Below are 16,878 nucleotides of genomic sequence, written 5' to 3'. Positions count from 1 at the left end.
AGAGGGGTATCACAAAGGAGAAACAGTCTGTGGCAGGCAGATGCAGCAAAAGCAACAAGCCTCCCTTCCGTCCCTCCTATTCTGTCCGGGCTACCTGCACCCACACCCGGAGTGGGGCAGCCTTACTCCTAGCATCACACTGTGAATCAGTCCCAGCATTTTATCCTTAATCCCAGCGTCACACACTGTAGATCCAGCCACCTCTGAAAAGCCCCACTTATGACCACACGAGGCTTTGGGGGGCATCTAGACACAACCATAACACTCAGCATGTATATAATGTACATGTTTGTGCGTGTGTGTGTGTGTGTGTGTGTGTGTGTGTGTGCATTTTTCTGATAAGAGGTCTTGCTGCATTGCTCTGGCTGACCCTGAATGCTGGACTCAGTGATCCTCCCCCATCAGCCTACGGAGTAGCTGGAATTAAAGGTGTGTACCACTGCATCTGCCTGTGCATATTTTAAAATATTGACTAGCATTAATAAATATTAAACTCATATAAAAAGCATATTTTAATGAAAGAGTTTTCATTGTTTTAAAAAAATCAAAAGGCAAGTCTAAGTCTGATAATCACAGCTGCTCATGAGGCTGAAGCAGGGGGATCTCAAGCGCGAGGCTAGCTGGGGCAGCTGAGCAAAATCCTGTGTCAAAATACAGGGTGATTTGAGCAGAGGAGGGAGAGAGGATTAGTTTGATAGGATTGCCTGCTGAGGGGTAAAGAGCGCTGGGGAAGATATGCCTGTAGACAGTGAGGAGTCACACTGCGTTTGAGGAGGTGGCCTGCCTGCCTGGAGCTGAAGCCTTGCGGTAGAGGGCATAGCTGTGGGCCATGGGCTGGGGCTGGGTAACAGGTGAGGCTCTCTGGGGCAAGGTGCGGATCCCAAGACTGCCCCCGGTGTCTCTCTGGTGCCCTCTGCTGACAGAGTTCAGTATGGCGCCAACTGCCGGGTGAGAATGAGAACAGGGAGCTGACTGTTACTGGAGTACTCAGTTTAGGGCACAAGTGCTGGTCAGGGGATTGCAACCGCAGCAGTTTTTGGCCAAAAGTAAGCTCTCTAGCAATGAATTATTCAAGTCTTGGTAATTTTAATGAACTAGGAAGTAGATTGGGAATCTTCTATGTATTTTTAAGCATGTTTGTTGGTGTTTTGTGAGGGTTTTTTTTTTTTTTTTTTTCTGCAAATTTACAGTCTCTTTTTCTGAGACAGGGTCTCGCTGTCAGGCTGTCCTTGAATACACTATGTAGTTCTTATTTATTTTCAGTTAGTTATTCTTTGTGGGTCAGTAGTGGAACTTTAGAAGCAACCCAGATGTCTGACTTTTCATGGTAGCAAAGTGTTAATTAAGGTCACCCCCTCCTGGGGACCCTGCGATCCCAGTACTCGGAAGGTAAAGACCTGACCAGCTTTGTTTCCAGCTGCATCAGTCAGGCAGTGTTCCTCCAGCAATGGCTGTTTCTCGGACCAAGGAGGGTGGGCGGAGAGGAGTCAGCCTTGGCCCCTGTGGTGTAGACCGGAGAAGGAGGGGGCGGCCGGAGCGGTGGGGAGGAGCCAGCAGGGAAAGGTAGCTCGGAGGGGCGTGGCTCTGTGATCCCTGGAGCCCGTGAAGGTGCTCAGGAGAGAGCGCGGTAGATGGGGACAGCAGCTAAAGTCAGGCACCCGGCCTTGGTTTGGGACCTCCTTGCTGTGTGGCTGTGAAAAGTCCTGTCGCGGTCTAGAGCCTTGCTCAGCTCACCGGTGGGAGGTGAGTTTGTATGATTGCACACTCCTGACTTGTCAAATTTCTCATTTTTTTTCTGTTTTTTTTTTTTTAATCAGATGATAAATACTCTGTTCTGAATTTAAAGGTAAGCTCATACTTGGAAAAACCTCATATTCTCAATAAATTGAATTTCCTCTACAATTTTTAAATGCTCTTGTGGTTTGTAAGAGAAAAAAAAAAATCTTCCCATAAAAGTTCTTTTCTAAAGCTAAAATAAACGGAGAACCACAAGAACCAAAGTGTTGCAGGAAAATGTGCTTGTACCCCGCTGGTGTCTGCTGCCCTGCGCTGTCTGCCCATGCCTAGAAGCCGCTCACACCTTGTGCTCACGCTGTACTGTTTCTTCCTTAGGGTGAAAGAACGCTGCTACGTGAGAAGCCGCCTCCCTCTCCAGGTAGTTACGTTTCGAGTCCCTTATGTGTGAAAAGCTTATAGTTTTAGCGATTGAACAGAATAGCCTCCCTGGAAGTAGAGTTCAGATTTCCTTTCCCTAGAAAGGATGCTGCTTCCGCCCCATCATGGGACATGGGAAGAGGTGTTTGTTCCTGTTGAACCTCTGCCTTTGCCTCTGGAAAGAAGGTCCAAACACCAGGTGTCTTAGTTGCTTTCCTCAAACCAGAGCAAAATACCTGACCCCTGCAGTTTGAAGGAGGAGAGGCTTATTTTGGCTCATGTTTTCAGTTCACTATTGCCTGGCTTCCTCAGGGTGGAGGGGCATGGCCAGGGCAGGGGTTGTGGCCAGGAGGACTGAGCTGGGGGAGGAGCCGAAGAAGGAGATAAACCCTTCCAGGCCACGCCCCTAGTGACCGTGCTCCCTGTCTCTGAACAGCACATTTATCCGTAAACTCATCAGTGGACTAACCTGTGCATGTATATAGCACCCACAAAACCCAGTCACCTCCTCAGCCCCGCCTCTGCTTGTGTGAGGCTTTGGGGGAGTCTAGATGGAAAGCACAACACTGCGGTGGACACACGTCTCTGTGGCAGACGTGCAGGTTCTGGGGTAGGGTGCAGCATGGGGCGCTCGAGTCTCGAGTCAGTGTATGTGAGAGAGGGCTCTGCTCCGGGGCTGGTGCTTTATAAGGTGTGTTACTTGCACAGTTTGGAGGGCTGCAGTAGCTTTCAAAGTGGATTTTGTGATTTTGGGTCGGTATGACTTACATCAATAGTGTGAAAATCCAATTCTCACCTGTCATTTGTGTCACATTGACTCTGTTCACCCTTTCTGTCTTGGAGCCTTCGCTACTGTGTTCTGGTCAGGTTTTGGGAGTTTAACTTCTAGCCCACTTTGTAAATATTCTGTTCAGCCCAGCCTTTGCATTTATGTTATCAATCAAAATGACTTCTGTGAAATACTAACATCTGAACATTTTTTTTCTTGTCATACTGGGGATTGATCCCAGGGCCTTTGCACTGAGCTACATCTCCATCTATTTTTAGTTTTTTGTTTTGAGACAAGGTCTAAGTTCCCTAGGCTGGGTTGGAACCTGAGTTGTTTCTGCCTCAGCCTCCCACAATGCTGGTATTATAGGCCTGTACCACCATGCCTGACTTCTTCTGAGAACCTTCTGTATATTCATCCAGTTCCGTATCTGTTCTGTGCTCCACCTCCCCTGTTCTCTCTCATTTGACTTTGGTGCTTCTCATGGCTGAGGTACTTGATGGTGTTCTTGGTAGTGTGCTCGTTTTGGTCCTTGAAAGTCTGTTGATCTGCCTGGAAATGCTACGTCTCTACTTAGGCCCTGTGGGCTGCCAGGCGTGTATCCTGTTTCCGTGGACTGTTGGGGACAGGCAGGATGTGCCAGCCAGTGGCTACGGAAGCTGTCTTCCTCCCGGGTTTCTGCAGCACCCTGGCCCGCTCTGCCTGTCTGACATAGGCCACATCCATCTCTGCTCTCATTGCTTGGCCCAGTGGTTGATTGCTTGCTTCTTGCACCTTGGTGCTCTAATCGGGCCCCACATCAGCTCTTTCCTGTCCACTTTGCCTCACTCCCTCTGTCTTACTTTCTCGTTGCTGGGACAAAATACTCAATACCCACAATTAAAGGAGGAAAGGTTTATTTCAGCTCACTGTAGAGGTTTTAACTGACTGGATCCAAGGCAGGGCAGCATGACAGAGTGCCGTGGTGGAACGAAAACAGTCCATGGCAGGGTGGGCCGGAGTCAGCGAACCTACCTTGCAACTTTCCCTTTATATTTTAGCCTATCGGTTGGTGTCACCTACACCCAGGGTGGGCCTTCCCTTTATCCACACCCAGAACTACACTTAACAAGTCAGTGGACTAATCCAGTTATCATGCACCTTTAATCCAATATCACACACCCATGATCCAGCCACCTCCCAGAAGCCACACCCATGAGCAGTGAGGCTTTGGGGGGCATCCAGATAAAAGCCGTGACACCCTTCTGTTGCTGACCTCTCCCAGCACATGTTAGCTATGGCTTCTGTCTTCAGTTTAACCTCAACTACACTGTACTTTCTCCCTGGGTTTTCTCCTGTGCTTCACTCCCGTGATCAGTGTAGCTGTGGAGTCCCGTTTCTCAGCCTCTCCAGCAGGGACCTGCAGAATAAAACCTCCTCTCTGCATTGAAAGCTCCAGGGCCTCCTGTGGCCCCACCTCCTCTCTGTTAACTCTCTTCCTGCCACCAGCCTTGGCCTGAAGACTGCAGGCAGGGGTGGTGAAGCTATGGCATGTGTGCCTCAGTGGGCGTCTGTGATCACTGAAAGCTCTGAGAGGTTCGCCGTCCCTGTTCTAAGGCCTGCACGTGTACGCGTCAGTGGGCAGTGTGGTTCTCCTTCCGCCGTCCACCTGCTACTGCCTCTGCCTCCTCCTTCTCCACTGGGAGCCGGCCCTGGCTGGGGGCCCACTGTAGTTCTCAGCTCCTTTGATCTTGAGCACATCTTGCCATTGGAACGCTCTTCTCCTCTAAGGATTCTTGCTGTTTCTTCCTGAAACCCTTTGTCACCTCCCCTGGCTGGTAGCTCCCCAGTCTGTCCTAATGGAGCTGCCTTCCCAGCTCTGGGCCATCTCCTCATACAAGTTCACCTTCCCTCCTGCTGGACTCTCACACCTGCTCTCTTGTCCCTTGTCTGGGCCACTGTCTCCACAGAATTACAGTAGATGCAGTGTAATGATTTCACTTGGCTTTTTTTTTATTTTTTGGTACCGGGGATGGAACTTGGGACCTTGTGCTTACGAAGCAGGTGGTGGAACCACTGAGCTAAGTCCCCAGCTCAGTTGGCTTTATTTGTGATGCTAGCATCAGGCAACACTTGAAACAATAAACTTTCCACTTAGGTGAGCGAAAGAGGTTGGCTTTCGACACAGAGAAGGAAGGGGCAAAGAAAGAGAAACAAAGAACAAAAGAGAGTGGAAGCCAAGTGAGATGGCACACTTCTGAAATCCTAGCACTCTGAGAGGCTGAGGCAGGAGTGCAAATTGGCCAGCTTAGCAGTTCAGCAATACCCTATCTCAAAAATTAAAATTAAAATAAGAAAGACCTGGGGATGACTGGGCATGGTGGTACACACCTGTGATCCCAGCAACTCAGGAGGCTGAGGCAAGAGGATTACCTCGAGGTCCAGGCCACCCGGGGCTACATAGTTCAAGGGCAGCCTGAACTACATAGTGAGACTGTGTCTCAAACAAAACAAACCCCAAAATGGAGATGTAGCTCAGTATGAAAGGCCTCTGTGCAATCGCCAGTACCCCACCCCCAGTGACCCCATTGGTCATTTCAGTTTCTTTCCTTGTAAATTGGGCTTGAGGCAGAACTATAGAAAAAGCTGGCTGGTTAATATCAGGTTCCTTGTTCGTTTGTTTGTTTTAAGGGTTAAAGCAGAGGGAAGTTCATCATCCTGGTCAATTGAAACTGGCCTGTTTGAGAAATTTGGTGTGGGTCCCCCCACCACCTCGTGGTCAGATAATAGCTTAGTTGATAACAGCAGAGTGACTTGGGACTTTAGTATGAGTGATACTACTGTGATTTTTAGTCTCATCTCTTGGGCCTAGTATAGGACCTTAATTCCATACAATGACCTCTTGTACTTTTGTTTTAATAAACTCACACTTGATTTCCCTCCCTCACTGCCCACACTCAGGGAGCCACTGAGATCTGTTGGGTTTTAGCCTCTGAATCCTGCTGGCCTTGTCCCTTCCTCCCTGCCATACCCTAGTGCTGCCTTTTAATCTCCCTTTGGCTGGGCCTCACTCCAGTCCACTTCCAGTCCATGCCTGCCCCGCTGGCCTCTGCTCCATTGAGAGTGGAGCCTGCTTCCTTCTTACCTCTCTGTCCTGAAGGGATTCTGGCTCCTGGTGGCCTGCAGGGTGGAAACTCCTCTCTGTACTCTCAAACCCAGGGCCTCCTGATAAAGGACCTCCAAATGATGTAGGGGAAATATGACAACTTCCAACCCACTAGATGTCAGATACATGGAGTTCATGTTCCCCCAAATTGAAGAATGAATTCTAAGGAACCATGAAGATTATTTATTGAAAGATACAGCTCCTAGCAGGGTGTGGTGGCGCACACCTGTAATCCCAGCACTTGGGAGGCTGAGGCAGGAGGATCACTGTGAGTTCGAGACCAGCCTGGGCTACATAGTGAGTTCCAGGACAGTCTCAACTACATAGGGAGAAACCTGTCTCCAAAAAGAAAAAGAAAAAAAAAAAAAAAAAAAAAAAAAAAAAAAAAAAAAAAAAAAAAAAAAAAAAAAAAAAAAAAAAAAAAAAAAAAAAAAAAAAAAAAAAAAAAAAAAAAAAAAAAAAAAAAAAAAAAAAAAAAAAGATACAACTCCTAAGAGGCAAGAGGGGGCCCAAGTGGGCTGCACAGGAGCCCACTTCTCAAAGGAAGTTTTGTAGAGCAAAATCATGATGTGAGTACAAAATCATGAGGTGAGTACAACATGGCACAGAATCATAATCAAGCAATAAGATTACAAGTGTAGTTGCTTAGGTAAAACTGATCCAATGGGGAAACAGGTCATGTAGCAAGTATACATGGGAAGAACAAAGACTTGCTGAGGAAGAGATGTCACCCACTCTGGTGACCGATGCCTGTCTAGTGTATTGTTTATCCCTCCAGGAGGTATGTAGGCCTAGTCCTTCATCTTTACCTTGAAGCCTGGCCTTCAACGAATGCCACAGCTGTAATGGGTCCTTATCTCCTGCACTGACTCCCTTGAGGGCCCAGCCCTGTCTGACCGCCTGTAATATTTCTACCTAATTTAGCTACTTGTCTACAACATTCCTCTGGCCCTGCCTCCTCTCTGTCACCTCTCTTCCTGCCTCCACCATGGCCTCCCTAGACCACAGGCCTCTTCATGGCCATTCCCTTGCAGGGATCAAGGACACAGCCTCAGGCCTGATGGGAAGTAGTTGCTCATACGGATTTTGGAATAAAGTCTCTTGTGCTTTTGATATAAATGGTAAACATCAATCTTTGCAAGCTTTTCCCTTGTACTTTTTCAGATGTAACTGGCAGAATACGTCAAAGATGTATAGAAATAACCAAAGAAAAGTTTGAGGAGTTAAAAGAAGAAAATTTGCTCCTAAGCAATGCAAATCAAGCTCTTATGCTTGAACTAAATGTAATAAAACAAGCAATGAAAAAATTACAGTTAAAACTTAAAAGGATGGGAAAAGACAACGGAAGTCTGAAAGAGGCTGAAAAAGCGTCCAGTCAGGAAGGTGCGAGCAAGTACCCAGTTCTTTTATTAAAGGGCTGAACTGACTTTACTCACTTCATTATTTATTTTGAGAGTTAATATTTCATGTTGTATATTTATTGCTATTGTATGGATATTTGTTGAGTTGGATTTTTTTGGTTCTTTTTTATGTGGATATTTTATCTCATACATTTTTTTATTCATAAATTTGCCAACTTTAAGTTGAAAAACTTTTTTCTTGACTTGTCAAAGTCTTTATGTGTTAAGGATTTTAGCCCTTTGTCATATATATATTTCCTTAGTTTGTTGATAATTTATTTCTATCTCTAGAATATGTTCCCTTGGCACCAAGTCTTTTTCCTAAGGTTATATATTCACTAATATTTCTGTACTTTTTCATATTTATGTAAGATGAATATAAATGGCTTTAAGTCAAGTGGCTTGGTTTTTTGCAAACAGAACCTGCATATTGTCTTAGGCATATTTATTTTTGGATGGTTTATTTGTGCTCTTTCTTTGTGGGACTTATTTTCCATTATATTTTGTAATAGCGCATTGCTATTATGTGAAAAGTTATGTTTTAACAAATTTTCCATTCTATATAATTTTCTTTTTTTTTTTGTACTGGGAATATTCTGTGTAATTTTCAAGACACAAATATATCATCTGCAAAGACTGTTTCTTTCCAATTTAGAATTATTTTTTTGCATTATTGTACCCACAAAAACATCCATAAACTTCCAAAACAATGTTGACTGTTAAAAACTTGGTAACTTTTCATTCATTTATACTGTAGATGTATAAAATTCACTGTCTCCCCTAACAAAAGACAAGTGATGATCAATATATATATATATATATTGATATATATATAAATATATTTATATATATATTTATATATATATAAATAACTCATAAAGGACCCTTTAAAAAGATGACTTAAAGGATGATGATCTTTTATTACAAAGTTCTCGAAAAGATTCACCACCAAGCACTTCAGAAAAATTCCCCCATTTCATTAAATTTTTGAATTAATTCATTTAGGTTTTTTTGTAGGAATTCATGTATTACTAATACATTTACTTTTCTTCTAGGAGTTGCTGTACCTGAATTACTTCATCTGAGGAAACAAGCCCAAGAGCTGTTGGATGAAAATGATGGCTTGAAAATGACCGTCCATCGTTTGAATGTAGAACTGAGTCGCTACCAAACAAAATTCAGGCCTTTGTCTGAGGAAGAGGTAATGTTCCCGATTACAGATATCATATTTCTTTTTCTAGACTTTACTGTTGAATTGATGTCTGATTCCGATGGGTTCTTGTTTATTATAATTTAGTATAAAAATGTATTCAAAGCATATTTGCTAAAGACTGTCCGTCCTTCCTTCTCCCTCATCAAGGCAGTAAGGAGCTGTGGTAAACACTGGGACAGGATAGCAGGGTGCAGAGTGCAGGGGCTGAGAGCGTGGCTTGGGGTGGGCACCAGCCCGTTGTACCTGAGGCTCTGAGGCCCAGCCCTTACACCGCTGTATATTTGAAAATAACATTGTATCGGTTTAGATTGCCTTCTTTTTATGATGTAATATCTTGGATATATGAATGCTTTTGTGTTTAGAAAATATACACTGAAGTATATTGAGGAAAGGGGGCATTACTCTTAAGTCACTTCAGAAATAATGTTTCTTATACATGTACATGCACACACACACAGATGGGTGATGTCTGGTCTAGTTTAAGAATATCTAAGACACCTGTGCTTGTAAATCCCAACTACTCTTGAGGCTGAGGCAGGAGAATGTTGAATTCAAGGCCAGCCAGGGCAAATTATCAAGACCCAGTCATCTCAAAATAAAAAGCTCTGGGGATGTAGTTCGGTGCAGAGGCCATGGGTTGAATCCCTACTGTCCCCACCACAGGCTGCCTCCCCATGAAAGACTATCTAAGACTCACTATTTGAGTATAGTTTATTTTGTCTTCAATATGTGTTTTTTCTTAGAGTTTACATATTGAAGGCCTCCCATCAAAGGGCCCTGTACCACCGTGGTTGGTAAGTGAAAATTATTTAATTTCAGGCCCCTATTTTCTCAGCTCTGTTTGTGCAGCTACTGAGAACCATTCCAAAATAAGTGGGTTTTTGACTTTTAAAAAATTTGCTGATCATTTCGATGTAGGAAATATATTAACCATCTTTTACTGCACTGTATCTTTACTGTAATCTTCAGTTGGACGTAAAGTACCTTTCGCCATTGCTGCTGGCTTATGAAGACAGAATGAAAGAGAAGGACGAGCTCACTGCCAGCCTCGAGGTAGGTTGGCAGATGTCTCAGGGGAGACAAGACTGATACGCCTGTTTCAAACTTTGCAGAAAGGTTTTGAAGGTAAGTATGCCTAGCACATGGCAGATACTCCCAGGTTTGTTACAGGGAGGAGGAGTCCTGTACTGGCGGGGTGGGGGAGGAGGGAGGAAGCAAGGGAGTGATTGGCAGAGGACCGGTGTGCAGGAGAGGGAGGGGTGTGCAGGAGAGGGTGCGGCTCCTGCAGGAGCTGCGGTTTCCTGCACAGATAGCCCATGTGGGCCGGGACTGTGGGATACAGAGAAGGTAGCAGAGGGGAGGCACCGCTTTCCTGGGGCTCTGCAGCTACAAACACCATTTTAGAAGGGACTTCTGAGCCTAGTGTGGTTGCACATCCCTGTGATCCCATCTTCTTAGGAGACTGAGGTAGAATTGTAAGTTCGAGGCCAGCCTGAGCAACTTGGCACAATCCTGTCTCAAAATAAAAAATACAAAGGGCTGTGGGTGTAGTTCAGTGTTAAAAACACTTCTGAGTTTGAGCCCTATAACTAACTACCCTACCCCCATCAATCTTAACAATAAAATTTCTGTTTTGGTGCTTTTGTGTGTGCGTGTGCTGGGGGTTGAACCTCGGGCTTTCACATTGCGCTAGATCCCTAACCCTTTACATTGTAAATTTTAAGACAGGGTCTCACTAAGTCTCCAAGTTGCCCAAGCTGAGGTCCTTTTGCCTCAGCTTCCCAGACTGCTTGGATTACACCACCCCGTCTATGGTAATGCTCTTTCTAAATCAAGGTCAGCCTACTTTTTCTGTAAAGGACCAGTTAATAAAATATTTCTGGCTTAGTGAGCCATGCAGTTTTTGTTCTCTGCTGTATCCTAAAAGTAGCCATAGACAACATGTGAACAAGGGGCAGGGCTCTGTTGCAATAAAACTTTATTTACAAAGACAGGTAGCTGCCATGCCAGCTTTGGCTGGCCTGAATCTGTCCTAGAAACAGTCAGGTGAGCTGCCAACAACCAGTGAGGTTGTCTGGGTAGCAGGTGAGAAGAGGGAAGTTACTTGGCAACGCTGCTTGAAGATGATCAGGTATAGCATAAATGTCTTCATGGCTGGGAGAATATTTCAAAAACTCAAGTATTGGCACCTAAGATTCTCCTGGAAGGAGAGCACAGGATGCCGAAGCCAGGCCAGTGCTGGCTGAGAAGGGGGCAACACAGATCATTACAAGTCAACCTGGGAGCGAGTCACAGACTTTGCTCCTTGAGGGCTCAGAGCTGACGAAAGGGCAGGGAGTGGTGTCTAAGGAGAGCAGCTTCTCCCCTTTGGCAAGGAACAGCGTCTCCCAGTCCCTGCACTCACCCTTTCCCCACCCAAACAGACTTCCACGGAGGATGCAAAGTTCTTCCTCATTACATAGAAAACATCATTTATCCTCCGGAGTCCTCAAACCAAAAACTGTAGTACTTATGGACAGCTCTGCTTTCTTTCTAAAACACTCTCATTTTTCAAGTATTGGCTCATAACAAAAAAAGTTACCAAATGGGAATGGCGTGATTACACACAGGTACTCTGTCCCTGTGCTCTAGGCTCGGGTCCCTGGCTGTCGTCGCCTGTGAGCTCCCATGGACAGGCACAGCACAGCAGCACCGAGTGCAGGGTTGGTGCAAGGCCGAGACTCTGCCCGCTGGCTGCCAGCATTGAATCTGAGCACAGCGACATCACTAGAGCTGAGATCTCGAGCCGTGTGTGGATGCCCGTGTTACAGTTTACGTCACTTTTATTTCAGGAAGAAATGAGAATGTTTAGGATGCGAGTCCAAGAAGTGGTGAAAGAAAATGAAGAATTGCACCAGGAATTAAATAAGAGTAGTCCTGTTACCAGTGAGGAATGGCAAGTGGTGTTGTGTTTCTGATACTCTGCTAACTTAAAATACTGATAATAGGAACGAACTTTAAGAAATCATGAAATACTTTGCCTGTGTGTGTGTGTGTGTGTGAGACTGGGGATTAAACCCAGGGCCTTTGCACTGAGGTACATTCCAAGCCCTTTTCATTTATTTATTTTTTTTTAATTTTGAGGCATGGTCTCACTGTGTTACCTATGCTGGACTCAAGCTAGTGATTCTCCTGTCTCAGCCTCCCAGAGTGCTGGGATTACAAGCTTGCCCCTCCACCACTCCCCCCTGACATTATCTCTTTCTAACTGATGCATTTTAAGGGAGAATCTCTAAGCAATTAATAAGGTACAGTGAGATCCTAGTAAAATCTCCGAATTGGCATTGAAGTTCTCTCTGAGTTTGAGGGGTGTGAGTCTTCTCCAGCTGAGCCTGGCTTTTTCTCCCAACAGGTTTCCCAGTCAGTGTCCCCTTGTGTCCTCCATGAACAGTGCCGGGGAAAGGGGCTCAGTTAGACGAAGTCTCACAGGCCTGCAAGGGCTGCCTTGGCAATCTGTCTCCGGTTCTTCCTCTAACCTTGTTGATAGCCAGGAGTCAGGCCCCTTTGTGTTTCCATAAATAAAATTCAAAAACAAATCAGTAGATGAATCCCCAGCCCTGCCTAATTCCCCAATGCTGGGATGCCGAGATTCAAACTTGACCCTCAGCCCCAGCTCAGTGGTCTGGGCAGAAGAGGTGAGCTAGGGGTCCCTGAGCTCCGTGGCCCCGGGAAGCCCGCCGAGCCTCCTGGCCGCTCCCCGTACCTGGCAGGTGTGCGGTTACTGGACTTGGACACTGAGTCCGGCACACAGACTTCACAGTTCAGTAGCCACTGTCTGTTTAGGTCCAGCGGATTCTCCACCAACTCCTGCTCTGCAGCTCGAGTCCAAAACTCAGCAGTGAGGAGGCAGTGGCGGCCCTGCGTGCAGATCACGGGTAGCGACACTGCACAGAGTACAGCCACTGTCTCTGTGAGGCCGTCGTTACAGCCCGCTCCTCTCATCTTGCTTTTCTCCTTCGTCCCCCTGGATTTGGAGCTGAAGGGAGAAAGTTGAGGCAGCCCATCAGTGGACAGTTTCTCAGGTCCCCTCAGCTCATCCCGCTTGGCGTTTGTGGTGGTGCAGGCTGAGCAGGGCGAGGGTTCATCCCACCCAGCAGAGGACAGGGCTGCTCCTGGGAAGTTGGCGCCAGGCTGGCCCGGAGCGGCTCTCCAAGGCCTTAAAGCTCTCTGACAGTATTGCCCAGCGAATGTGCTGCTGATGACAAACCAGAGCTTTTTAATTAAGTGGGAACTTTTCTAAATTCTTTACAAATTCCATACGTGCCCTGAAATAATCCAGTGTGTATGGGGAATGACAGTTTACATGGATGGAAGAAGATCAGCCCTTTGAGGACTGCGTCAGCTGAATATTATGTATACAGGAGTTTACTGTCCTGTTCTCTCCTGTACATCTTTGAAGTTTTGTGTCTTCAGTGGTCTTTGTTTATTTGTTTGTGCTGGAGGTCAGACCCAGGGCCTCCCACATTCTAAGGGAGCACTCTGCCTCGGAGTTCCACCCTCAGCCTGGGATTTTACATTTTAGAAAGTTGCCAGAGGGCTTGAGGTGTACATGGGAGCTCTGTTCAGCATGTGCGAGGTCCTGGGCTCGACCTCCAGTTTCAAAACCAAAACAACACCGCCAGAAAAATGGCACTGAAGCTTCCCTAACTCAGACTCTTCTGTGTCCTTCCCCTCCTCTGACGCACATGGCAGGGTTTGCTCTGTTACTCATATGTCTGTTACGTGTGAAACGGGTCCAGGTAGCCACTGCCTACATTACTTTGTTGGGTTCTTGTGGACTCCCGGGTGTTTCTGTATCACTCAGTACCAGGATGCAGGATTTAATTCTGTAAGTCATTTGCAGGCATCAGCTTCAGACTCAAGCAAAACTCGTTTTAGAGGAAAATAAGTTGTTGCTAGAGCAGCTGGAGATTCAGCGAAGGAAAGCCAAGGACACCCAGCAGGAGCATCTCCAAGAGGGTGAGTGATATCACTGCTGTGTCTCTGACAGTGCATGGCTCAGGTCTTCTTTAACCGAATTCAGCTTCATGCCGCCTTCTAGCCATTAGCTCCCTTGCTGCAGGGATTGCTTCCTCAGACTGACTCCTCCTGTCTCCCAGCCATTCTTTGTGTTTTGTGCATTAGTCCTAGATGGCAGATGCAGCAGAACTGGTCTTGGGGTAAAGCAGTGCTTTGGAAAGAGGAGAAGACACTGGAGGTGAACTTTCAAATAGAACAGGGTTGTCTTCTCAAATGTTTGTTGAAAGAGTAGAAATAAGTAGAAGCATTCAGCTTGTACACAGGTTTTCTGTCCCTGTATAAAACAGTGTCAGATCACACCCACCTCCTGCACACTTTAAATCACCCCCAGGTTACTTACACTGCCTCACAGTGTAATCGCTGCCTCAGTGGTTGTCACACTGTGTTATGTGCGACGTGGTGACAGGGAGATCTGTATAGGTTCAGTGCAAATGCAGTTTTCTTTCCCCAAATATTTTCCTTACATGGTGGGTTGAATCCACTGATATAGAACCCACAGGTATGGAGGGCTTGTTGTATGCTTAGTGAATGCTGATTACAGGGAAAGCCATTTCTATGTGCAGGGCTCTGGTATTAATTTATAACATTCCAAATGATTGATGTTTATGTTTTGTTCCTTTTGTTTTTGCTTTTGAGACAGGATATCAGTATGTAATTTAGGCTAAGCTTGAGCTCACTATGTAGCCCTGGCTGGCCTGAAACTGACAGTGATCCTCCTGCCTCAGTCTCCTGCATGCTGGGATCACAGGCGTGTGCCACCAGGCCTGGCAAGAATTTCTTAAAGATCACTGTTTCAGCTGACTCTACCTCCCCGTAATCGGGTACCCAGGTTTGACTAAGTGTTCTGTGCCAAGTCCTTGTCCTTCTCTTTTACTTTTCAGTTTCTAGGCTGACTAGACAGCTCATGCTCCTGGAGGCACAAACACAGACCCAGGAAAAGGAGCTGGTGGAAAACAAGGAGCAGCTAGAGAGCTTTCGTGCCAAATGCCAAGAGCTCAAAGCAGAGCTGGATGGCAGGATTGCGATGCGGGTTCACACTTCCATTGTGAATGAACTGAAAGGGTAAGGACTGAAGTCTCTCCAAGCAGGCATGAATCTGTGTGCGTTTAAAGCAGAGTGGAAGGAGTGCTCAGTTTTACTTACTCGGTCTGGAAACAGATGGCTGAGCTCCGACTCCTGCACTCAGGTGATCCTCCTACCTCGGCCTCCCTAGTGCTGGGATTACAGTCACCACCCCACCTGGCTTACTCTCAGGCTTCTAACAAGGAGTTTTTCTTTATTACTGATTCACAGAAATTAAGTTAGGATGTGCCCTGGCCTGGCCTCTTTATTGTGCTTGAGATTCACTGAGTTTCTTGTGTCTCTGGGTTTGTATCTTTCATCAGATTTGGAAGCATTTCAGCTACTGATTGATCAGTACTGTTTTCTGGTTTTCCCTCTCACCGCTCCTAGGACTGTTTGCTAGTGTCCCGTGGACGTGTCCCGTTCGTGTCACCCTTCGTGTTCCTCTGTCCCACTGGACATTGTGTCCCGTGCTGACTTCGCCTTCTCCACTTTCTCCCGCAGTCTGATCTGGTGGTGTTTGGTCAGAATATCAATCTTTTCCCATGGTTGGTTTTTCCATCTCTAGCAGCAGATCTACTGAGTTTTTGTTTTCTGTATTTTCCATTTCTCTCTCAATCCTTCTATTTTTCTCTGCTGTCTTGAACAGATGGGGCACATTCATAATAGCTGTTTTCCAAATCCATCTTCTCTCCCACTTTTGGTTTTATGCTGTTGATTTTGTTTCTGTCCTAATTACAGATCACATCATTATTATTAGTAGTAGTAGTAGTGGTAGTAAATGGTGCCAAAGTCCATTTAAAAAAGTAAACATGGAAAGTGAGGGAGAGACTGGCTCTGCAGAGTGAGCTTAGGCCAAAAAGAAGAGCAAAAGTAACTCTGGCGGCCCGGCAGGCTGCTGTGAGGAAAGCTTGAGTAGGTGCTGCGTGGTGTAGATGTTTACGCTGAACGCTAGATTTACTGCATTGCTTTAGAGGGTGTTAGAGTCGTTCTGTTGTACACTAAAGTTCCTGGACAGTCGCTGGATTCGCTGGATTCACTCAGAACTGGCCTCCCCCTGGGTGTACCCAGAGCAACCTCCTGCCGGCTCTGAGGATCCTGTTCAGTGTCCCTTACAGCATGTGACTTTCCGCTCTGACCTCTGGGCTCAGGTGCTATTTCTATTTGTGGCTGCTGGGGCCGGAAATTCTTCTGCCTCCTCCTGTCTAGTGTTTCTTTCCTGGGCTTTGGGCAGTGCTCAGCCTCTGAAGGCGACCCCTGAAGGGCCCCAGCGCCCTCTCTCCCTGCCGTCTGCCCTAGACAGGTCACTCACTGCCTTAACCTCCCACCTCTCTCCCTGACTCAGCTCAGCAGCCCCCGCAGGTTCTATTTGGGCTGCAGTGAGGTGGAGCTGCTCTAGACTCCCGTGTCCTCCACTCGGGGCATCACAGCCCTGCCTCTTTCCAAAGTCTCAAAAGTATTGTTTTGCGATTTTTAAAAAAATCTCTTTTGGCCAAAGAGTACATCCGGCCCCTGTAACTTTACCCTGGCTGGAAGCACAAGTCTATATTTTCACCGCTGTCCTTTACCCTTTATTGGGAACCCAATTCACTGACTTCTCCAGTAAATAATAGCTAACTCAGTTTGCAGTGAAAGAGGTGAATTTGGGATTTTGTGTTTCTACTCACAGTTGACACACTGACCTTAAAGTCATGCCCTGCTCGGTATTCCTGCTCCAAAAGCAGATTCCCCTCTACAGAGCCTGGACAGCGCCCAGCTGGCGTTCACCAACCAAGTCCCTTCTATTTGTTTCTTTTACGATAAAGCCCGTGTTGAGTCATTACATTGTCACGTGAAATTGGTTTTGGCCTTAGGGTTTTCTCCTCACAGTTGACACACTGACCTTAAAGTCATGCCCTGCTCGGTATTCCTGCTCCAAAAGCAGATTCCCCTCTACAGAGCCTGGACAGCGCCCAGCTGGCGTTCACCAACCAAGTCCCTTCTATTTGTTTCTTTTACGATAAAGCCCGTGTTGAGTCATTACATTGTCACGTGAAATTGGTTTTGGCCTTAGGGTTTTCTCCTGGCACTCTCTCAG

The 16,878-nt window shown here is 46.3% G+C and overlaps 1 protein-coding gene across 5 annotated transcripts in view; it reads left to right on the top strand.

The window, feature by feature from the left end:
* The window catches only part of Cep89 (centrosomal protein 89), a 44,863-nt gene that overhangs the window by 13,337 nt on the left and 14,648 nt on the right, over positions 1–16,878 (top strand). For 3 of the 5 annotated variants that reach the window (XM_019210127.2, XM_010640977.3, XM_010640974.3), the window contains 8 exons: positions 2,113–2,155; positions 7,233–7,451; positions 8,524–8,669; positions 9,425–9,475; positions 9,651–9,734; positions 11,513–11,616; positions 13,564–13,679; positions 14,621–14,801. In XM_019210127.2, coding sequence (XP_019065672.1) covers positions 2,113–2,155; positions 7,233–7,451; positions 8,524–8,669; positions 9,425–9,475; positions 9,651–9,734; positions 11,513–11,616; positions 13,564–13,679; positions 14,621–14,801 — 944 coding nt within the window. Of the gene's footprint in view, positions 1–1,817; positions 1,847–2,112; positions 2,156–7,232; positions 7,452–8,523; positions 8,670–9,424; positions 9,476–9,650; positions 9,735–11,512; positions 11,617–13,563; positions 13,680–14,620; positions 14,802–16,878 lie in introns of all 5 variants that reach the window. The other 2 variants (XM_019210126.2, XM_010640975.3) reach the window with 1 other exon arrangement.

Source organism: Fukomys damarensis, unplaced genomic scaffold (assembly GCF_012274545.1).
Source record: "Fukomys damarensis isolate Sample0158 unplaced genomic scaffold, DMR_v1.0_HiC HiC_scaffold_19, whole genome shotgun sequence".
NCBI classification, from domain to species: domain Eukaryota; kingdom Metazoa; phylum Chordata; class Mammalia; order Rodentia; family Bathyergidae; genus Fukomys; species Fukomys damarensis.
The sequence above is the reverse complement of the archived record's forward strand: the minus strand, read 5'-3'. Positions and strand labels throughout refer to the sequence as shown.